This window comes from Carettochelys insculpta, chromosome 22, assembly GCF_033958435.1.
Source record: "Carettochelys insculpta isolate YL-2023 chromosome 22, ASM3395843v1, whole genome shotgun sequence".
NCBI lineage: Eukaryota > Metazoa > Chordata > Testudines > Carettochelyidae > Carettochelys > Carettochelys insculpta.
The window spans coordinates 14,509,729-14,532,084 of NC_134158.1; the positions used below are offsets into that span (position 1 = coordinate 14,509,729).

Genomic DNA, 22,356 nt, shown 5'->3' on the forward strand with positions numbered 1-22,356 from the left:
GCTGGACTGATGGAGTGAGTCTGTGCTCACGAAAGCTCATGCTCAAAACTTTTCTGTTAGTCTATAAGGTGCCACAGGAGCCTTCATTGCTGTCTCTGATCAGTGCTCCTTCCCCTCCCTGCCCCGTCTCCCCTGAGCTGCTGACAATGAATAACTTCTCTAAACCTCCTAGTTTGGGCAGGGATTTGTTGGGGGGCAGAGGATTTAATACCCTAATTTGCTGCAAATCAGCAGCCCCCGGGCCACGGTGCCTCAGCAGGGTGGGCCTGGCAGGCAGCTGGCACCTGTTCTCCTGCCCTTTGCTGGAACTGCAGCACCTGTGAACAGCTTTGTCTTGCAGCCATGCCTGCGCCCCAAGGTTGGCTGCAAGCATGGACCAGATGCCTGGAAACCAGCTCTTGGTGTCCTGGTGTATTATTGTAGGGTTTCTCACAAGCCCACTGCTGGATTGCTCTTGTAGGGTTACTCACTAGGTGTGGGCTGTGTGTGAGGGTTTGTTATTGTAGGGTCACTGGCAAGCAACAGGCCATATAGGGCATTTGCCGCTTGAACTCTGTGCTAGTTTGTTATTACAGAGTCTCTGTTGAGGACCAGGCCTTGCTTGTTTCTGTCGGGTTACTGTGAGCACTGCGACCTGTGTGCTGGTTCGTTATGGCAGGGTCTCCAGGGAGAGGTGGGGCTGTCAGCTGGGAGTGTGATGAGGAGAAAAGGAGCAGAATCTCACTCGCTCAACGTGGTGCAAATCTGGTGCATTGCTGGGCTGATTCTTGTCTTCCTCCCCCCGCTGTAAATCAAGAGTACGTTAACTTCCCCCTTGTCCGGGGGAGGCACCGAGGCGCACACCTTTGAAAGACAGAGCTCTGCGATTTATTTATGAAGGGACGACATAACCGCGGGGTCAGATACATCAATACAAAAACCTATTCGAAGAGGGGCAGCTCATAAAGGACAGCACTGTGGGGGGCAGGGGGAGCAGGTCCTCAAAATGGGAGGGCAGAGCTAAAACCCACATGTCACAAGCTGTCCATGACCCCGCCTGCCATTATCTTCCAGCCCATCAAGGAAAGGCGGAGGCCACCTTGTTCTTTGTTATGGAGGTCATGGGGCATCTTTAACCACTAACGAGGGACTCACGGGGGCGGGGAGGGGGCTGACACAGCATCTCTTAGATGGTTGGCAGAGGCCATTGTGTGCCGAGTGCTTACACACCGGTTGTTGCTAGACACTGGGACGTAGGGTGGAAAGGAAACTGGAGAGACGAGTCTTCAGCATTGCCTCACAGGGACCTTGAGAGATCATTGAATCCAGGCCTCTGTCCTCACAGAAGGACCAAGCACCATCTAGACCACCCATCAGAAGTGTCTGTCTAACGTGCTCTAAAATATCTCCGGCAATGGAGACTCCACAACCTCCCCACACAATTTATTCCACTGTTTAACCACCCTGACTCTTAGGAAGTTTTTCTTAATGTCCAACCTAAACCTCCCTTGCTGCAGTTTAAGCCCGTTGCTCCTTGTCCTATTGTCAGAGGCCAAGGAGAACAATTTTTACCCCTCCTCCTTGTAACCCTCTTTGAGGTACTTGAAAACCGCTATCATGTCCCCTCTCTGTCTCCTCTTTTCTGAGCTAAATAAGCCCAGTTAAATATGGAGATACCTATCTCATAAAGCTGGAAGGGACCTTCAGAGGTCATCAAGTCCAGACCCCTGCCCCACTGCAGGACCTATCACCATCCCTGGCAGATTTTTTTTTTTAAATCTATTTGCCCCAGATCCATAAATGGCCCCCTCAGGGATTGAACTCACAAGCCTGGGTTTAGCCAACAAATGCTTCTTTCAGACACCCCTCATAGCTCTTGTTCTCTAGACCTTTAATCATTCTTGTTGCTCTTCTCTGGACCTTCTCCAATTTCTCCACATCTTTCAGGAAATGTGGTGCCCAGAACTGGACACATTCCTTGAGCTGAGGCCTGATTAGCACAGAGTAGAGCAGAAGAATGACTTCGTGTGCCTTACAACGCTCCTGTGCACGTTGACCATCTTCAGCTGCTTCTTGCGTTTTGCCAGAATAATTTGCCACCTCCGAACATCGTGACAAGGGTCACCTTGGGCAGAGGTCCCACTCTGTTTATGGCTTTGTTGAGACTGGGCCGGTGAGGAGGAGATGGAGGGGTGGCCGGCTAACCAAGGCCTGGCCAATGAGTGACAGCACAAGCACGCCTCTCCCTACAGCTTGGGGTGAGAGAGAGAAGACAGAGGGGTAATATTTACACAGGGCGGAGTTGGGGAATGGGAGGCTGACACCCTTAGTCCCCAAAGGACACTATTGCTACGGTTGGAGGAGGGTAGCAAAGATACCGGCTTGTTCGACATGGGAAACAAAATGACCAACATCCCCACACTGTTGTCCACTATTCTTGACCCAGGGGTTTGCCTTCTTTGGCTCATTTTGCTGGGAACAGAAATCCCTGGGCAGGGCAGGGTAGGGCAGGGAGGTTCTTCTCAGGAGACTCAATAGCTGACAGAAGCTGTTTGGTACAAAATACAGCCAAACTGGGCCTGGGGAGGAGGGTGGCTCCATGACAGAGTGGGAGACCTCTGAGTCGGGAAAGCCAAGAGGTTGGCTTGTGGATTTGCTCCCCTCTCTCAGAGTGGCCTTGCTGGCTGTGGGCCCATACGAACAGGGCAGCTCATTGCGCCCGAGGGCGTTGCACTGGGGTGTTAGCTCTGTGTTAAGGCGTACAAAGCTTTGCCAGAGGTCAGATGGGGAACAGGATCAGGGACTCCAGGTCCTCCCCAGCTCTAACCTCACTTTCCTCCCTGAGCTGGGCACAGAACCCAGGAGTCCTGGCTGTCGCCCCAGCTCCAACCACTAGACACCACTCCTTTCCCAGAGCCAGGATCAGAGTGACTATCCCATGGCCCTGAGCGGCTTTTCCACACTCACTGTCTGATCCTCCAGCCAAGCCCCCACCACTCCAGGACGTTAATTAGCTAACAAGGGCGAGGATCGGTGACCAGCAGCAAGATCTGGTACAACAGGGACAACATGGGCGTGGGCCCAGCCCAAGTTCATGGGCACAAGCTGAGCCGCTGGCAGAACAAACAGAGACAAAACATCGCTGGGAGGGAATGAATCTGAGCCAGGTAATAAACGCCCCAGGTCCTGGGAAAGCCGGAACTAAACTCCCCCCCCGTGCTGGTGCCCTCAAGGGACAGTGCATCTGGGGGCTTCTACACAGCTAGGTCTGCATTTGGGGTCTGGGTCTCATGTGTTACTCTGCTGGGAACTCTTTGGCAACTGGTTTAAATGCCTGCGGCTCAATTGTCCAATGTGCTCAACTTGGCAGTGGTCAGAGAAAGGGCGATCGGAACAAAGAACAAATCTTTGAATCTTGGTCCTTGTGTATGCGTATTGTTGTAAGCCTATAACAACATGATTGTAAATTTGCTGTAAACCCACACTGAATCTGTTGCACGGCTATACTAAACATGTGAGTTTATAGTTAACCTGCAGTAAAACCACAGTAAAGTCATTGCAAAACTATAGTAAACATAGAAAACGTGTTTGTAAACCAATTGAAAGCTTGTTATAAACTTCTCATATATCCCTAGTCACCTGTTCTAAACCCACAGTAAACTCATCATAAGCCCATAGTAAACACAGAGCATACCTGTTGCAAGCCTATAGTAAACATGTTCGTCAAACAACATAAACCTGTTGTAAATCCACAATGAACTTGTTGGAAATCCATAGGAAATGGGTTTGTAAACTAATACTAAAGCCATAGTGAACCTGTTGTAAAGCTTTTGCAAAATGTTTGCAAACTGATTGTAAACACGTTGTTAAGCGCCAGTAAACGTATATTAGATCTACCATAAACACACAACAAAACAACAGTACAGGCTGAACCTCTCTTGTCCGGCATCCTTGGGACCTGACTGATGCTGGATGAAAGAATTTTCTGGACAAGAGGTCAGTACAGTTTAGCACATTACAACCCTTCCAGTGCTGACAGGGCTCTGAGAAGACGTTTAGGGGGTAAATTACAGCTAGAGACACCACCGAGAGCCAGGCCTGGTGGCTGGAAACAAACTTTTGGGACCACAAGAAACTTGGCCACACCCATGAGCAGCGGTCACCCGGCTAACTAACATCATGCTGGATTACAGAGTTTGCTGGACGAGGAGTTCCGGGGGAGAGAGATTCAACGTGTACATTTGTTATGAACAGGTCAGAAATTCATAGCAGACCCAGAGTCCCTACCCCCGCCACCCGGGAAACCTGTAATAAATACCCTGTAAGCCTGTAATAAAAAGTTTGTAAAGCTGTAGGTAAACCTGGAGCCCAGTCGCGTAACGCCACTGTGAATAGATTTACAAAAAGATTCTGTGTGAAGCATAGTGTTCGAAATGTGGCACCCTAGCAGGTGTTCAGCAAAGTGTAACAATCCAGTGTACCTGTCAGAAACCTTTAGTAAACATATAGGAATCCAATTTACAAAAGGGTTACACAAAGCTTAATTTTCAGAGGCGGCAGTGTACGTAGCATACAGTTACAGAAGTCTATTGTAAACCCATAGTAAACAGCTACTATAATTTTGCATGGGACACTTGTAAGATCCAAAGGTAGCTGTTTTTAGGACGCCTCCTCTACATATTTACAAGAAAATTATGAGACATAGCTTTCAGCTGTGTCACCATGCTATGCCCTCCACCCATGTAAAGCTACAGTAGCTATAAGGTAAACCAGTTGTAGGCCATTAGTAAACAGGTTTACAATAGGTTTACACAACAGACCCAGTTTGCAAATGTGGCAGCACAGCATGATGCATAAACGTACTTCTGTCCTATTGTAATCGCTCAGTAACCTCATAGTAAACCTCTGGCAACTCCATAGTAAACCTATGGTAAGTAAGCTCATAGTAAACCTATAGTAACCCTATAGTAAACCTCTCGCCAGCTTCATGACACAATGCAAACCTCGTGGTTGACACAGCGGGTCAGAAACAGAAGGTTTTTCTCAAAGATGTTTCAAGAGGAATGGCTCTGAAAGAGGAAACAGGCTCGCAGGCAACCCCACACACGCATTCTCCAGAGGCGCCTCACCCACACGGTCCCACTCGCTCAGGACGGGAGAGGGGTCACCTGCCCGCCGGCTAGGCCAGGATGGGAGGGAGGCGGAGGACCTCAGGAGGTCTTCATGCCGACGATGGCGTCCACCTCCTCTTCGGGCTGCAGGGTGTGCCACTGCGCAATGGGACGCCGGGGATTGGCCAGCATGTCGGACCAGTGGCGCAGCTCCGTGCCTGTGGCGTTACAGCCCACGAAGACCTTCCCGATGGCCTCGTTCTTGCCCAGCTTGTCGTAATCCAGCACGGTGAGCACAACCTGGACTTTCTGCCGGGGGGCGGGAGGAGAGGTGGCTGTGTGGTGAGCTTCCCGGCAGCAGTGCCCTGGCTGGGGCTCTGCCAGGACTGCGAACTTCCCTGGCAGAAGTGCCCCCTGTGGGGGAGTTCCCAGTACTGTGATCTACTCCCATAGCAGTAGTAACTACAACAAGGAGGTGAGGGAATGGGGCAGGGTCTGGCCCCTCCAGGGGGCACTGGCTCCCCCTGCCCCAGGGCAGGGCCTGGCTGGCTCAGGGGCAGGGAATGGGGCAGGACCTGTCCCCTTCTGGAGGCACTGGCTCCCCCTGCCCCAGGGCAGGGCCTGGCTGGCTCAGGGGGGCAGGGAATGGGGCAGGGCCTGTCCCCTCCAGGGGGCACTGGCTCCCCCCAGCCCCAGGACATGGCCTGGCTGGCCCGGAGGTGGGGTCCCAGGTGGGCCTCACCTGGATCTGCTCGAAGGGCACCTCAAAGCTGAAGGACTCATTGTAATAGGGGTTCAATGTGTTTTTCTTGATGGTCGTTTTCTTCTTCTTCAGCCGCTTCCCGCCCTGCATCAGGTGGATTTTCACGTAGGGATCTGGGGGGAGACAGTTCAGAATAGAAACCCCTGATCCCCCACAGGCTGGGCCCCTGGTTCCCCCAGCAGCCCACCCCCCCAGGCTAGAGAGCTAAGCTGTCCCTGCGCCAGTCTGCTCAGAGCCCTGCCCAGAGCTGCTGCTGCCCCTGAGTGCGCCAGCCTGGGGCACTCTGGGGAACCCCCCGTCCTTCCTGGCTCTTGCAGCTCAAACGCCCCAGTAAGGTTTAGGGCCCTGAGACCAGAGCGTCAATACAGCCTGACTGTACGGACACCCAGTGTGACCCAATGGCCTGGGGCACTGATGTGGGGAAATTCGCATCACTGGGGTCCCTGGCTGGGGCACTGCTGGGGGAAGTTCGCAGCGCCGGGGTCCCTGCCTGGGGCACTGCTGGGGGAAGTTCGCAGCGCCGGAGTCCCTGGCTGGGGCACTGCTGGGGGAAGTTTGCAGCGCGGGTGTCCCTGGCTGGGGCACTGCTGGGGGAAGTTCGCAGCGCCGCAGTCCCTGCCTGGGGCACTGCTGGGGGAAGTTCGCAGCGCCGGAGTCCCTGCCTGGGGCACTGCTGGGGGAAGTTCGCAGCGCCGCAGTCCCTGGCTGGGGCACTGCTGGGGGAAGTTCGCAGCGCCAGAGTCCCTGCCTGGGGCACTGCTGGGGGAAGTTCGCAGCGCCGCAGTCCCTGGCTGGGGCACTGCTGGGGGAAGTTTGCAGCGCTGGTGTCCCTGGCTGGGGCACTGCTGTGTCTCACCTGACAGTCCCCCCACATCCATCTTCTTCAGGTTCTTGGCTTCCAGCACGATGACGGTGAGCTTGCCGGCCGTGGGCACGTAGCGCAGCGAGAAGCAGACGTCCCCCAACTTCTCCTGCTGTGGGGTGGGGCAGAGTCAGATGGGAGCTGGGCAGCGCCCACCTCTGCAGCCAAAGGCCCCCAGATCCAAGGTGGGAGCACCAGGCCCCAGCTCTGGGAGCCTGTGCTGCACCCCTAGGCCCCATCCTCCGGCGCCCCCTCCCCTCAGTAATACCCACCAGAGCCCCTCCCCTCGGGGATCCAACCCCCCCAGAGCCCCTCCTCTTGGGGATCCCACCCGCAGAGCCCCTCCCCTCAGGGGATCACACACCCCCGAGTCCCTCCCCTCGGGCGATCCCACCCCCAGAGCCCCACCCCTTGGGGATCCCACCCCCCCAGAGCTCCGCCCCTTGGGAAACACCCCCGACTGAGCCACCCTCACTACCAACAGCATGGGGTCCATCCCACCCGCGAGGCACCCCTCCCAGCTGGCCAGGATCCCCCGGGGGAACAGCTTAGCAGCGGGTTGCCAGGCAACAGGGCCTGCGGGGGCCTCACCTCCTCCCGCTCGGCGGATTGCAGGTCCCGCCACTCCTCGATGGGCTGGGCCAGGTCCAGGCTGCTCATGGGCACCCGCAGCTCCCCAATGGCGTCGTGCTTGGAGAAGCGGTCGAAGTCGTAGACAGCCATGACCAGGGTCCGCCCGCCCAGCTCTGCGTAGGGGATCTGCAGGGAGAGCTCAGTGCAGGGGCTGCGGGTCGGCGGTGAGGGCACGACCGGGCTGGCAAGGCAGGGAGGGGCTGGGGCTGTGGGTCGGAGGTGAGGGCACCACTGGGCTGGCAAGGCAGGGATGGTCTGGGGCTGCGGGTTGGAGGTGAGGGCACCACCGGGCTGGCAAGGCCGGGAGGGGCTGGGGCTGCGGGTTGGAGGTGAGGGCACGACCGGGCTGGCAAGGCAGGGAGGGGCTGGGGCTGTGGGTCGGAGGTGAGGGCACCACTGGGCTGGCAAGGCAGGGATGGTCGGGGGCTGCGGGTTGGAGGTGAGGGCACCACCGGGCTGGCAAGGCCGGGAGGGGCTGGGGCTGCGGGTTGGAGGTGAGGGCACCACCGGGCTGGCAAGGCAGGGAGGGGCTGGGGCTGTGGGTTGGGAGCGAGGGGCGTTACCTTGAAGGTGAAGGACTCGTTGAACATGGGGTTCAGGGTTTTCCGATGCACTTTGGTCTCATATTTTTTCTTTTTCTCAGGGAGCAGGAAGACCTTGACGTAGGGGTCGGAGGTGCCCCCGATGTCCAGCGCCGGCAGGTCGGCTGCCTGCAGGATGCCCACCACCAGCTGGGAAAGGGAGGAGTTCACATGTGACCCAGGGTGTCAGCAGTGCTGCGAGCTGCCCTGAAGCAGTGCCCCAGAGGGTCCCCTCCTTGTGCAGGGAGGAGAGTGCAGTCTAGTGGTTAGAGCTGGGAGCTCAGCACTGTGTGCCCCACCTGCCCGTTCTGGAAGTCGTAGTCCAGTGAGTACTGCAGCTTGCCCAGCTTCTCTGGGGGCTTCTCGTCCTTGGGCTCAGGCAGCAGCGCCGGGTCCAGATCCTCAACCTCTGGCTGCACCTGGAGCAGGGAAAGCGGCTGAGAGAGAAACATAGAGCACAGCCCGGCCCGGCCAGCAGGGGGCGCTGAACACACAGATTTCTCCCTTGCACTCAGCTCCCTTCTGACAACTGCCTGGTGTCGATCACCCCACGGGTCTGTCCCTGGATCATCCAGTGGCAGCTCCCAAGGTCACTGGCTGCTGGCTCAGGGGTCGAGGGCTCAGGCGATAAGTAGATCAACTGCAGCTCAGTCCAAACCTGAGCTCCCCTCCCTCCAGCCGGGCCCTGCCCCACTCCCTGCCCTCTGGAGCCAGCCAGGCCTTGCCAGGGGCCAGCACCCCGGCAGGTGTCTCACCTTGTCAATGTAGCTCTGGCCCAGCTCCTTCACCTCCCGCAGGTGGATCTGCGCCTTCGCCTTCTCCTTGCCCTTCTTCCCCCTCCGCCGCTTCCCGCACTTCTTGCAGGCGCAGACGCAGCAGCAGAGCAGCAGCAGAGCCGCCATGATGAGGATGGTGGCCACGGCCCAGGGCGGGACTGTGCAGGGACAGGGCAAGCATCAAACATGGCCCCTCTAGGCTGAGCGGGACCTGGGGGTAAGAGGGCCCCTCACGCCCTGTGGGGTGGGGGCTGGGAGTCAGACAGGGACCTGGCACCTGTCGGCCAGCTGTGGGACGTGGCCCCTCTCGGGTGGGGCGTGGGGCGTGTTTTCTGGGGACCAGTGCAGCGATGCGACTGTCTCTGGGGAGGGGGCTTCAGGGAGAGTCCTGAGCACTCACTTGGCAGCTTGCTGAGCTTGTTCATGAACTTGTCCTTCATGTCCGAGAAGACGTTCTCCTTGCTGGGCGTCTCGGTGGCGTTCACGGCTGGCTCCGGGTGGGGCGCGGTCACCTCTGAGGCCAGCATGGCCGATCGCCGAGCTGTGTTCATCTTGGTACCTGAGGGAGGTGGGAGGCACTGAGCTGGGTGGTACCAGAGCCCCTGGGCAGAGCGAAGGCCCCCAACAGGCTGAGACCCGATAGAGTCTGCCGAGGGCCTGAACTAACTTACCCCAAATATCGCACTGGGGTGTGAACTACCAGCCCCATTGCTGCATGGGGTCTCCCCCACCCTTCCTCACAGGGAGCTGTGTGTGTGCCAGAGAACTCACTGACCCCAGCAGTCTCCTCCGGGCTATACAGCAGCTGCTGTGGGATCCCACTGCTGACACCACATCAGGGAGTGGCCCTGCCACAGTGCGGGCCCTTGTGCTGTGAGTTGAAGCTGCGCAGCCAAGCTCAGGACCCCAGGAAAGACCAAAACTTGGCTGTGTAAAATTGAAAAGATTTGCCCTAAATGTGCAAACCCAGTCTGGGGAATCCCCCCGCCAGCTCCCCAGGACAATGGAGCTCAGCCGGGCTGGGCTGGCTTCTCATCTGGCTCTGAGTGGGAAATCCATCTCTAGGCCCTGGCAGAGCTGGGAACGGGACCTAGAGTTCTGGCTCTCCACATCTGCCTGCGGTGCCTCTCCCTGACAGGGCCCTCCATCTCCCACGCAACAGGCCGGAGCTGCCCCGGGGAGTGGTGGCTGGAACACAAACACAGCCATGCAGCATGCACCGCTCCTCTGCCCCGGGTGGAGGGAAGGACCCAGGAGTTCCAGTCTCCCCTCCTGAGCTCTGCCCACCTCACCCCACTCCCCCCGAAGCCAGGGATAGGACCCAGGAGTCCTGCCCTGACCCCTGCTCTAACCACCAGACCCCACTCCCCCACAAGCCAGAGATAAGACCCAGGAGTCTTGCCCTCCCCCCCGTAACCACCAGACCCCACAAGCCAGGGAGCAAACCCAGGAGTCCTGCACTGCTGCCACCTTTCCTTCCATACCAGACACCAAGCGGCTGACTCCAGAATGCAGCCACCTCTGGTGTGGGGCACGGGGGGCTGGGGGTAAGGAGACCTCTCAACCAGTGTGGAGATGCAGCCACCTCTGGGGTGGGGCAGAATGTCCCAAAGCCGCCTGCGGCGCTGGCCCTGCAGCCCCAGGAGCTGACTGTGGATGGCGGGTGCCTGGTGTTGCCCAGCCTAGGGGGTGCAGACTGCAGCCTTGAGGAGACGAAGCCAGTTGCACTGTGGGGTCTATGCCACATGGCAGACAGAGCACTTGTCGCACGCAAGGGGGCAGCGCTGAGTGTCTCAGACACAGGGGGGCAAGTGGCCCCTCCAGTCCAGCCCCCCGCAACAGGCTGCTGAGGGGTGGGGCTGGTTGTTATGGCGACCCTTTGGCAGCGCACCAGAAAGGTGGCTGTAGACTTTGCAGGGTGCGGTGGGGTGGGGCGGGGCCATGGAAAGCCCCGCCCACAGTGGGCATGGCCAGGTGGGAGGGGACCCGAGGGGGTGGGGGGAGAGGAAGTTGGAGAGATGGACGGGGTGTGGGGAGAGATGGGGGATGGGGAGCTGGACAGAGGGGGGTGCAAAAATGGATGAAGGATGGGGGGATGGGCAGACAATGGGCAGGGGATGGGCAGCCCAGATGGAGCTGAGGACATTAACGCCTCCCCTGCCCCAGGACTGACCCAGGTCAAATGGGGAGTGAGCTGCGGAGCACATCTTGGAATGGGCCAGAGCCTTTGTCCCGGCCCCCTCCCGCCTGCGCCGTGAGAAGCCGGGTGCTGTGGCTGAAGCCAGGGGTGGGACCCAGAAGTCCGGGGACCCTGCCTGGTGCTTTACGCACAAATCCAGCTGCCTCCTGCCCGCAGCTCAAGGTGCAGAGATGTCACATGAGAGAGACGCATCCGATGACCCCAAAGGCCCGATCCAGCCCTGCCCCAGGAACGCCGCCCCCCAGAGCCCCATAGCGTCGATCCAGCCCTGCCCCCAACAGCTCCTGGCCTTTGTCAAACAGAGCGACCGCCAGAAAACATAGCAATGGCTGGAGTCATGGAGCAGGGCCCTGTCCCCTCCAGGGGCACCAGCTGGCTGCTGAGGAGGCCTGGCAATGGTGCCAGCAGGGAAAGCTATGGGGCAGGCAATGGGGCGGGGGGCACCAGTGAGGCCAGCTATGGGGTGGGGAGAAGCCAGAGGGGCAGGCAATGGGGTGGGGGGCACCAGTGGGGCAGGAGGGCACCAGTGGGGCAGGCAATAGGGCGGGGGGCACCAGTGGGGTAGCCAAGGGGGCGGGGGGAAGCCAGTGAGGCAGGCAATGGGACAGGAGGGTATCAGTAAGGCAGGCAATGGGGCGGGGAGAAGCCAGCGGGGCAGGCAATGGGACAGGGGGCACCGGCGCTGGGGGGCGGGGGCAGTAGTGGTTGGGGGGGCGCGCGGATTGGGGGCCCGGACTCCTGGGTTCTCCCCACCCCGGCGCTGGGGTTTCCTGAGGTCCCCGCCTCCCGCCCGCTCTTCCCACCGCCACGTGGGCAGTTGGCTGGGCCCGGGCCCTGTTGCCGCACAGCCGCCGGGGGGGAGGGCTCAGCACAGGGGGGCCAGGGCCGGGCGGGGGGCTGCAGGTCCGGATTGAGGGGTACCAGCGGAGCTGGCGGGGGCGGCCCGGCGCACGTGTCCCCGCCCGCTCCGGGCGCCGCGCTGCCTACGCGCGCCCCTCCCCCCGCCATGGGGCGAGAGCAGCCCAGCAGCTGGGTCCTTGTGCACCGCGCCAGGGAGGGAACCCAGGAGTCCGGGCGCCCAGCCGCCGCGCTAACCACTAGTCCCCACTCCCCCCCCCAGAGCCGGGAGGGAACCCAGGAGTCCGGCCCGCGCGCGGGGTCTGTGCCCCCGTGGCTGCTGCCCCACTGGATCGGTGGGGCCGGAGCGGGACAGTGAACTGGTCTCAGCTACGACCTGGGACCCGGCGGGCTCCTCCCCAGCCCCAGCTGCTGTGACTCAGCCCCGGAGCCAGCCAGGACCCCGGCCCGGCCCCCCGGCGCACACGGACAATAGAGCGGCGCCGACTCGATCCCCTGACGCCCCAGCGGCTCCGCTCCCTGCCCCGCCCCTCGGACTCCACTACCCCGCCCCTCCCCCCGAGCGCCCCCCGCTCCCTTCTGCCCGGGGCCAGGAGTTCCCTTGGTCCCTCGGACCCGAACCGCCCCCAAGGGGGCCAGAGCCAATGGCCGCAGCTCCCTTGGGATCCATGGGGCAGACCCCCAGCTGAGCCTCTGGCCTCTGTGGAGCGCAGCGGCGCTTGGAGGGAGCGGTCCGCAGGCGGTGTAAATGGGCGTCACTCCAGCGTGACACCGGGGGACTCAGGTAAGACACAGCCCCCCCCCAGCTCCCCCCCGGATCGGGCCCTTCGGCTGCTCCCAAGGTGGGGGAGGGGCGGGGGTGCCTACCTTCTCCCTCCATCGCGGGTCCGGGGCGGGGGCGGGGGCGGGCGCGGAGCGGGCTCGGAGCTGTCCGCCCCGCGGTGCTGAACGGCGGCTGGGTGGGGCGGGGGAGGGGACCGGAGGGGGAGGGGCTCGCCCGTGGCGGGGAGGGAGGGGTGGAGCTGGGGGGAGGGGCTTTCACTTCTCAGTCGGGGGGAGGGCCGGGGCTCTCCCGTGCCAGGAAAGGGGGGAGTGGGGAAGGAGATGGGCGCGGGGGGCAGGTGGGGGGTCTGGGCTCGGACCCGCGGGCTGGAAGGTTTCATCCCAGTCAAAAACGGAGGGGCAGCGGGGCCCGGCCCGGCCAGCAGGGGGCTCAGGACACACGCGGCGCAGGGCCCGGCCCGGCCAGCAGGGGGCGCAGGACACACGCGGCGCAGGGCCCGGCCCGGCCAGCAGGGGGCGCAGGACACACGCGGCGCAGGGCCCGGCCAGGCCAGCAGGGGGCGCCGGACAACGCGTCACACACACACCGGGGTGCCCCTGGGTTTCCCCGCTGCACGATCGGTTCCTGTCCAGGGATGGAGGGGAATTGGCCCCTCCCCTGCTGGTAAACAAAGCCAGCGGGGGGGCGGGGCAGGGAAGGATCGTTGCTGCCACCTGCGGGCGAGACGGGCAACTTCAGCCTTAGGCATTGCAAGCCCAGGAGTCCCGGGTCCCAGCTCCCCGCGCTGTAACCACTAGTCCCCACTGCCCTGCCCGAGCCCGAGAGAGAACCCAGGAGTCCTGGCTCCCGGCTCCCCGTGCTGTAACCATTAGCCCCCGCTCTCTCCTCCCAGAGCCCGGACTGGAAGTTGTCCAGATTATCGGGAGTGAGTCGCGCCAGGGCAACGCAGCACCATGGAAACCAGATGGGAAGTCGCCCAGCGTCATAGCAACGCGTGGAGTTGATGCTTTGTTGCCTTGGCAACAAGAAAAATCATCCACTTTCCTCATGATAGGGGTTGGCAATCAACAGGGCTGATGTGGGGGGGCAGTGCTGTAGGGGCCCAGCAGGGGGTGCCCCGACTGTCAAGCCTGTCCCTGATGCCAGAGGGAGGAAATCAAGGGGTTATCCCAGCCCTGACTCCCCCATTCCCCTCATTCCCAACCCACAGCCCCAGTTGGTGCAGGCCGGTGCCCCTAACTCCCGACCTGTGACACCCCTAGATTCTCATTCAGTGCCGTCTGCCACAGACCCAGAAGCGCAGTGTTCTGGCCCAGCCGGCAGGCTTGGGGGGACCCCTCAGGGTTATATTCTCCCTGGAGTGAGTCCCCAGGTGGTGGGGCCCAGGCTGGGTACATGGGGATCCCTCTCTGGTGTGGCATGGGGGTGTGGTACCTTTCCAGTGTGATAGCCCTTCCTGGGGCCCTTCTCTCCAGGGGGCTCAGCCCATCCCTGGAACCTCCTTACCACAGTGCGCCTGGCTTGGCCAGTCCCCTCAGGGGTCCCCTGCCCTGCCCTGCCCCGCCCCAGGGCCCTGAGCCCAGCAGGTGCCTCCAGCCCTGGGCTCAGTCTGAAGTGACTCAGCCGGCCTCACCCAGGAGTTTGCCGGGCACTGAACCCAGGCCGGGAACTTTCCGGCCTGTGGGCCTGATCCCGGCCCGGTCAAGTCTGCCCTGCCGCCGGGGGCTCTGCTTGACCCCGGCCTGTCCAACATCCATAGTTTCCAGCATCTTCTCCATCCGCCTGTGGCCTCTGGCCAGGAACTGGGGGCACCTGGGCCACCCCATCTCCTCGTCTCTTCCTTTGTCCCCCGTGGCCCAACCCAGCTGGGTTGGGCACCAGGGGCCTCTCGCCAGTAGAGGTCCTCAGCTAGGCGGTCAGATCCAAAGAAGTGGATTTGTTCCGGCTGGAGAAGAGAAAACTGAGGGGCCATGAGACAGGTTGTGCAAAGGAGGGAAGTAAATTGTTCTCCTTAACCCTGAGCTCAGGGGAGGTGCAAGAGGCTGAAAGCCCCACAGGGCAGGGCCAGGCTGGACATCAGGAAAATCCCCCTCACTGCCCGGGAGGTTCAGCGCAGGAGGAAATGGCCATGGAGGCTGGGGACTCCGGCACTGGAGATATTTAAGGACAGGCCAGATAGATGCCTGGCGGGGTGGCGTTGGGCCTGCCAGGAGTGCTGGGCTGGGTCTGTGCAGACAGACCGATGCCACCTATAGAAATACTGGCTGCTGGCTGGGGACTTCGCTAACCTACTAGGCAGCCCCTGAACCGCTCTAGGCCCACCCCACCGGTCAGGGAACACTGCTCCCTCCCATCCAACAACCTGGGGTCAAATCCCCACCAACACCTCTCTCTGCTCAGGGAAACAGCCAGAATCCCTGGCCTCACTCCAGCTGGTCTCCAACCCCTCAGTCGTCTTGCGGCTCTGCCCAGCCCCCTGGAACGGCAGCCCCAGAGCTGGGCGCAGGAGTCGGCCCAGCCGGGCCTGGAGGTCAGACGCCCCCACGTTTCTCTCTGCATGACCAGCCAGCTCCCTAGTGAAATTCAGCTTCCGCCGGGCAGATTCAGAGCTGGGTGCTGAGCAGTGGTGCTGGCAGTGGTGCAGGAGCCCAGCCTGAGATTAATGAGAGGTGGTTAATTAGCACCTATTGCAAATTATTATTACCATCCCATAATTGGCATTTCCTCACTAATTACGGCTGTGTGGGTAATTAACAGGAGCAGCCAGCGCTCGTTGGCCCTCCCTGTTAATTACACTCAGCGAATGGGGCAAGTCGCAACTATTAGACACCAACTGTGGGTTGTTATTACTAGAGAACCAATAATTATTGATAAGAGATTGGGGCTGGGTGGGAGCCGACGCCCTCCAGAGGGGATCGGCCCTGCCCCATTCCCTGCCCCCCAAGCTGTAGTCAGGCATCTCCACCGAACGGTGCTCGAACGCCCAATCTGCTCCCTTAGATGTTCATCACTCTGGCCGGGTGCGTGGGCTCTCTTTGGACAGCAGTGCAGACCCTGCAGTGAGCCGATGCTGCCGACCTCAGAGAGCCCCCAGGAAGCACAACTCAAGCGAGGTAGGAAGGCGCCCAGCCGGGTTTCTTGTCATTGACGTCTGGTCTCCAACACCCTCATGAGTCTCCAATATGACTCAACAGTTTACACTGGTACCTGTGTACGCCGTGACAATGGACGTGACTCAGTTGAAGGCAAGGGGGCTCCGTCATCCCCTAGGTCACTCGACACAGCTGGTTACACACACTTTTATACACACAAAAAGAAGCAGGCCAGTAGCGCTTTAAAGACTCACAAAATAATTTATTAGGTGATGAGCTTTTGGGGGACAGACCCACTTCTTCAGATCAGATCACAGCCAGGCCAGAAGAGACTCAATATTGAAGCACAGAGGTGCTCTGTGGGTCTGTCCCACGGAAGCTCATCACCTAATAAATGACTTTGTTAGTCTTTAAAGCGCCACTGGACTGCTTTATATAGACTAGCCCGGCTCGCTGTGTTACTTGTATACTCAGGTATAAATAAGTTAGGTCCCCAGGTACAACCCCCTCATTGTAATACCCTGACACCCGTCAATGTAACTAACTTGGGGGCTAACAGCAGTTCCATCAGAAGGCGTCTATCCTGAAGGTGGGTGGGAACGTACCTGGTGCTGAGCTGTTATCTGTGGGCAGGGGATGGGCAATGTGTGGTACCAAGCAGGGTGCGTTGATGTGTATCACTGCCTGATGCTGGGAGGTTTCAGGCCCTGTGACTTGCCAGCTCTGTCTCTTGCTGCATTCCCATGGGCAGAATCTACCTAGGCCAGTTTTTGCTTTAACCTGCTGCTGTTCTGCCTGGAGGCCTTTAGCTTTGCTGTGTGTTAACAAAGCCTTGACTGTTGTCCTCGGCCTTTAGCCTTACATCACGCTTCTCCTTACTGCCTGGGGCCGGGTAGGAGCCGATGCCCCCTGGAGGGGACAGGCCCTGCCCCATTCCCTGCCCCCAGCCCCAGCCCAGACCCCCATGGGGTCAGTTTCTGTTCTATTACATTTCCTGGGGAGCATCTTGGTGTTTCCCACCCCCAAGGAAACACAGCAGCAGTTGGCGTAAAGCACCGGTTGTTTTTCCAGGGGCACCTGGGGGGCTCTGGTAGCAGCCCCGCGAGGTGCTCAGTCACTGACCCCCTTGAACCGTGGCCAGGCGCCTGGCTGGCTGCAGTGCTCAGCAGACGCCACCGAGCGGGAGAAGTTTCACATCACCTGTCCGAGCTGGGGGGGACCTCGGGAGGTCATCGAGGTCAGTTCCCGGCTCCCTTGGCGGGACCAGCACCACCCCCCTTCATTGATCTATTTACCCCAGATCCCTAAAGGGCCCCTCAAGGATTGAACTCACCCCCCCGCACCGGGTGAGCCAGCCAACGCTCCAACCACTGAGCCCCTGCAGCCCCCGCTGACCAGGTGCTGACCCCCAGGCCTCCCCTGGGGCTGCCTTCAGAGCTCCTCTCGACCCCCCTTTGCTGGAGACTTGCTGTGAGTTCCCCACGAGCTAGGGGAGCCGCCAGCAGAATTCCACATACAGCTCCATGCATGTGGGAGCTGCGGTACCTTTTCCATGGGCCATACCCTCCCTGCAGCATGGCACAGCCACCCCGAGTGGGGCCAGGAAACGCAGCCGGGCGGGGGTGGGGGCTCTGATGAACAGGCACATGGAGGGTAAACGTGGGAGAAGTTTGCACTGAAACGTGGCGACTGAACCGGGACACGGAATGGGCTTCGGGAAGTGGGATCAGGCCAGGGGAGTGGGGGGAGGGTGTTTCCCGCTGTCCTGCAGTAACCCCCCAGTGGGTGCCTCAGTTTCCCCAGGCCCAGCATGTGGCGGGGAGGGGTGTTTCACAGTGTTGGCCCCAGGAGACACGCCCCCAGGAAACAGGGCAGAGATGGGGGAGGGGCCTGGCTGGTGCCAGTGGGAGCCAGGCTTTGGGGTGGGGCGGGAGCAGGGAGATGGGGCCTCTGGGCTGGATTCCTGGGCCCTGCGCTGAGTCTGCTCCATGCTGCGTGCCCAGCGCCCCAGAACCCTCCTGTTCCCCAGCCCATGGGAGTGGTGTCAGCTGGAGGGGGGGCAAGGCCTTGGGACCCCCCTGCTCAGCTGCCACCCCCATGTTTGCAGGCAGCCCCCGGGGCACGGAGCTTGTTGGCTCGGGCGCTGCGTGCAGGAAAGGGCACCTGGTGCCAGGCCTGGGCCGTGAGGGACTCGTCCATCCTTTGACCAAAGGGATTTCTGATACCATTTGGTTCAGTTCCTGCTCCTTGTCTCCTGGTGCCCGGCCAGCCCCACTCCCCTCACACCTCCCTGACAGCCCAGCCTAGTAGTGTGCCCCTATGTCCCCTGGACACACAAGGGCAAAGCCAACTTGATTAAGAGAGGATCCCTGAGCCCCCATGAATTCTCAGGGAGAGGCACTGGTGCCAGCGGTGGGATCCCCCTCACCATCGCTACCGGCACCAGCACTGCGCTCTGCCCTGCCTGCTACATGGGGGGGCCAGGGTGGGACCCACAGTCATGGTGGGGCTGGGTATTACTGCCCCTTAAGAGGCCTGTGCCAGCTTCCCCACAGCAGACACAAGCAGCATCTGGGCCACTCTACTCCAGCTCAGGGAGGCAGTGGTCTCTAGTGGTTAGAGCAGAAGGGCTGGCAGCCAGGATTCCTGGGTTCTCTCCCTGGCTCTGGGGGAAGTGGGGTGTTGTGGTTAGAGGGGGGTTGCATGTGCCTGGGAGCCAGGACTCCTGGGCTCTGTCCTTGACTTGGGGGAGGGGAGTGGGGGCTGCTGGGGAGGGGCACAGGGGCCCCAGCAATATCGTGCCATCAGCCAGTAACCTGGCAGCCCCTCTCTCAGACTGGCCTCCTGCCAGGGGCTGGGGCCCACAGAACGTGGGTCCCACAGGGATCATGGCCGCTGAGGACTCAGCTGGCCCTGGGCTGCCACGTTGCTTTCTAAAGGAAATGGAGCGCTGAGCCCCGGCGGGAGGGCAGAGCTGGGCACACAGACGTGAACGTTTGCTTGACGTATTCCAGGAGTGAGCTGCCAAGGGTCACAAAACCCAGTGCTGAGACCTGGCCGAGGGTGGGACACATCCCACCGGCAGCTCCGGCTTTAACACCAGCTGCAAGGAGCTGCAGCCCGAGTTTCAATACATTCTGCAAAAGCCCATGCTGGGCTCACCACCGACCCTGGGCCGGCTGTCACTCCACCACCGCCCTGTCCATCCCGGCCTGCCCTTCGCCCCGCTACGCCTTCCACGTAGCCAGATCGATCACCTCTCGTTACTTGCTGGGCCCTGCACCAAGGTCGGCCCCTTACGGAGCCGTAACGTCCTGCGTGATGCCGAAAATTGCCGGGCGCACCATTGCACAGGTAGGGAAATTTCATATCCACAGCTGTGGGAGAGGGACGCACCCGAGAGCCCAGCGTTCCCGTCCCACCACCCGAACCCGCTCCCCTGCCATGCACATCAAACAAGGCCCCTGTGACAGCGTGTTTAATTCGCAGTTGGATGGGGAGGGCTCAGAAACACCACTGGGGCCCAGGGGAGGCAGAGAGCCGCAGCCGGGGGCCGACAGCCCCGACTGCACCGTGTTTGGGAAGGCACCTTGCACAGAGTGGGGGGGCGTAGCAGCCTGGCAGGGATGGGGAGTGCTGTGAAATGGGGTCCCGGCTCCCTCTGCCTTGGAGGGAAACCAGCCAAGAGGGTTTTCTCCCCAGGCCAGCATGTTTGGGCTCTGGGGGTGGGTCGCAGGGGGCAGAAGAGGGAGGGGCGGGGCTAGACAGAGTGGGCGTGGCCTGGGTGGAGCAGCACATGCAGGCAGAAGCCCAGGACTACCACAGCTAATGGTCCCAGGGCTGCAGGGGGGGGCAAAGAAGGGGGGGCGCCAGAGGTGCAGGCCGTGGGCTGGGCAGGGGGCCCGGAGGTCACCAGCAGCCCCAGGGGGCGAGGTGGCGGGCTCAGCTCTCCTTGTGGTGGGGGGTGGCGAGGGAGGCCCCGACGGCGATCAGGAACTGGGCCGTGTAGTAGGTGGCCATGACGAGGAGGTGGACGTGGGGCACCGGGGCGCAGAAGTGGTCCAGGGCCAGCACCAGGTCGGAGGCAATGAAGAACAAGGAGCCGGCAGCCAGAGCCAGGTGGGGGGCAGGGTGGGCCAGGGCCCTCCAGGCCACAGCCACCAGTAGCGCCCCGTAGCCCCCCACAGCTGGCACGGAGGGGCCCTTCAGGCAGGGCGACAGCAGCCTGTAGCCCCCCACCCAGACCAGCGCCAGGGCCAGCGCCAGCAGGGGGAGCAGGGGGCGCAGGCCCAGGGCCCAGAGGTAGCAGGTGTGAGCCAGAGCGAAGGCCGCCATACCTGTGGGGAGGGCGTGGGGCGTCAGAGCGGTGCCCCTCACTGCAGCCCCCGCCCCAGCCAGTGCCCCTCACTGTTGCCCCACAGCCCCCTCCCCCCCTCACTGCTGACCCGCAGCCCCTGCCCCCCTGGTGCCCCTCACTGCCACGCTGTAGCCCCCCCGACCCCCCAAGCCTGCTGGTGCCCTCACTCCCCGTTCCCCCCAGTGCCCCCCACTCCCCACCCACAGCTCCCGCTCCCCCAGTGCCCCTCACTCCCATCCATGGACCTAGGGGGAAGAGCTGTGGCCACACAAGACAGGCATCTCCCACGCTGGAGCAGAGCAGCCCCTGGCAGACCCAGTAGGCTAAGGGGGTCCAGGCGCCCTCCTTCAGGCCCTGGGCCCACAGGAAGAAGCTCAGGCTCAGGACCGGAAGGGTCTTGACGCAGGTGCTGAGCCAGCTGGGCTCCTGCAGCCAGAGGGCGAAGTAGAGGACGCAGGACACCAGGAACGGCAGCAGCGTAAGGAAGCGGCTGGTGGCCTGTAAATGAACACAGCCGGGGCCTGACTTCGCGGGGGGAGCCCAGAGCTCCCAGCTTGGCCATCATCCTGCCATGCAATCAGGGAGCAGGGGACAGCACCATGTGACTCAGAGCAACCACACCTCATTTCCCACCGTGGTGAGCTCTTGGAATGAGACACGCTCCAAAGCTACTTGGCCCACACGTTCACTCTGAAACCTACCGACGGCCTCTCACCCCGCCAGCCTGTAACAACCCACAGCCTAGTGTTCCACCGTGTTCACTCAAACCTACCAACAGTCTCTCACCATGCCAGCCTGTAACAACCCACAGCCTGGTATTCCACTGTGTTCACTCTGAAACCTACTGACGGCCTGCTCTGTCACAGTGGGCCTGCTAGCCGTCAGCGTGTTAACAAGGGCGCCTCTCGTCACGCCAGCCTGTAACAACGCGGAGCCCAGGCATTCCACCGTGTTCCCTCAAACCTACTGATATGATTGTTGGAATATCATCGGGCTTCTGAGTTAACAGGACAAAATACCTGATCTATTGTTTCTTCGAAATTGGATTTTGTCAGTTACTTTGTCTAAAAGCTATGGTAAACCTACTTCAACTAGCAGGCCTGGTAGCTATTTCCTGGGCTTTACACTGAAAGTTATTTACAGTCCAATGAATATTGTTACTTTTGCTAATCAGCTGCCTGTCTTAGCTGCTCTGAAGCCTGATGATAACCCATTGTATTTGGCCTTCTAGTTACTGGCTAACATGAGATTTCCCAGGAGCACTCAGCTAACGTCTTATCTCAGGCTAAAGCGTGGCCTGGTGGAAATGGGAACGGACTCCCTTCCACCACTGCTCTGCGAGCTCTGAAACCTACTGATCATCCCAAATAGATCAGCCCCTTTAACGACTTCAGCACCGAGCTACGCCAGGCGCTGGCCCACTTGTGGGGCTGGCAAATAACCTCCTGAGTGGTCATAGCTCCACCTGCTCTATCCCCACCCCACTTCCCGGGCCAGCCCCTCTGCCCTGCTGCAAGTTTACTGAACTCTACTTCCAGCGTCACACCCACCACAATCCCCCTACTTTATGGATGGACCATTCTCCACATCAGCCCTAAGGCCACCCCGGGCTGACGGCTACAGCCAGTGGGTGTTCACTCTGAAGCCTACTGATGCCACAATAGAACAATTACCTCACAGCCAAACCCTCTAGGGCGAGCAGCCTCTTTGGAAGCCCTGTTCACCCTCCTGCTGGTGAAGTAGCGACGTTAACTCTGAGTGCCCCCTGTGGGGCAGGGGGCAGGAAGAGAGCTCACGTCGCTCCTTCTCACCCGCCCGTACCACACCAGTCACAGCAATAGGGTGTTAAGCCTGAAGCCTAATGCTACTCACTCTCAAGGTCTCCCATGTGGCCATCGCCATGGGGCCACCCTCGCTCACCCGGCTACCAGCCCCGGGCTCTCTTCCCCTCTGCACCCAGCAGCAACCGCGATGCAGCCAGGAAACAGGCAGAACTGAAGTGGAAACAGCTGCAGCCCGAGGCCATGCGGGCGGCACAAGGACGACACCGCAGTGGGCGCGGGGAGGGAACTCGGATTCAGGCCACCAAGTTTCTCCCTCCCTCCACCTTGTCACGTCTTCGTGCCTCAGATTCCCCCCTTACATCTGCTGCCATCCCTCGGCGGTGGCGAGCGTCTGTCGCCAGCAGGTCCATGGCGTAGGGCTGGGGCTGAGGGAGGCTCACTGGCGTTTGCTCCAGCCCCAGGTGCCTGCCTGGACTTTCACCCCCCCGCCTTGGTCCAACAGCGCCAGAGATAAGACCGGGGGAGGGGAAATCGATGCGTCTTCCTGCCTCATCCATGGCTGACACCAGCTGATAA

At 60.8% G+C, this 22,356-nt stretch overlaps 2 protein-coding genes across 3 annotated transcripts; both read right to left on the reverse strand.

Moving 5' to 3' along the window:
- Positions 1-5,189: 5,189 nt before the first annotated feature.
- Positions 5,190-12,643, reverse strand: SYT5 (synaptotagmin 5). The gene is made up of 9 exons (XM_075016366.1): positions 12,631-12,643; positions 9,106-9,264; positions 8,685-8,863; positions 8,229-8,348; positions 7,912-8,079; positions 7,307-7,474; positions 6,710-6,827; positions 5,833-5,966; positions 5,190-5,399 (listed from the first exon to the last, which is right to left on the reverse strand). Exons 1-9 carry the CDS (start codon positions 12,641-12,643, stop codon positions 5,190-5,192), a joined length of 1,269 nt encoding a protein of 422 aa, XP_074872467.1.
- Positions 12,644-19,101: 6,458 nt separating this feature from the next.
- Positions 19,102-22,205, reverse strand: TMEM86B (transmembrane protein 86B). 2 transcript variants are annotated; one of them, XM_075016199.1, is made up of 3 exons: positions 22,140-22,205; positions 20,242-20,494; positions 19,102-19,976 (listed from the first exon to the last, which is right to left on the reverse strand). In XM_075016199.1, the coding sequence occupies exons 1-3, from the start codon at positions 22,188-22,190 to the stop codon at positions 19,582-19,584; spliced, it is 699 nt and encodes a 232-aa protein (XP_074872300.1). In that variant the 5' UTR covers positions 22,191-22,205; the 3' UTR covers positions 19,102-19,581. The 2 variants fall into 2 exon arrangements, with proteins under 2 accessions (XP_074872300.1, XP_074872299.1); XM_075016198.1 differs by lacking the exon at positions 22,140-22,205 and adding an exon at positions 21,869-22,112.
- Between the last annotated feature and the right edge of the window lie 151 nt (positions 22,206-22,356).

What these genes read in the sequence shown, in the direction of transcription:
- SYT5 (XM_075016366.1), bottom strand. An exon ending in GCCAGAGCTACATTGACAAG is followed by an intron (nt 8,349 to 8,684) that starts GTGAGACACCTG and finishes TCCCTGCTCCAG; the next exon opens with GTGCAGCCAGAGGTTGAGGA. An exon ending in GGATGTGGGGGGACTGTCAG is followed by an intron (nt 5,967 to 6,709) that starts GTGAGACACAGC and finishes GTCTCCCCCCAG; the next exon opens with ATCCCTACGTGAAAATCCAC.
- TMEM86B (XM_075016199.1), bottom strand. Translation starts at nt 22,190, where the DNA reads ATGGACCTGCTGGCGACAGACGCTCGCCACCGCCGAGGGATGGCAGCA. An exon ending in GCCGAGGGATGGCAGCAGAT is followed by an intron (nt 20,495 to 22,139) that starts GTAAGGGGGGAA and finishes GTTCATTTACAG; the next exon opens with GCCACCAGCCGCTTCCTTAC. An exon ending in GCCACAGCTCTTCCCCCTAG is followed by an intron (nt 19,977 to 20,241) that starts GTCCATGGATGG and finishes CCCTCCCCACAG; the next exon opens with GTATGGCGGCCTTCGCTCTG.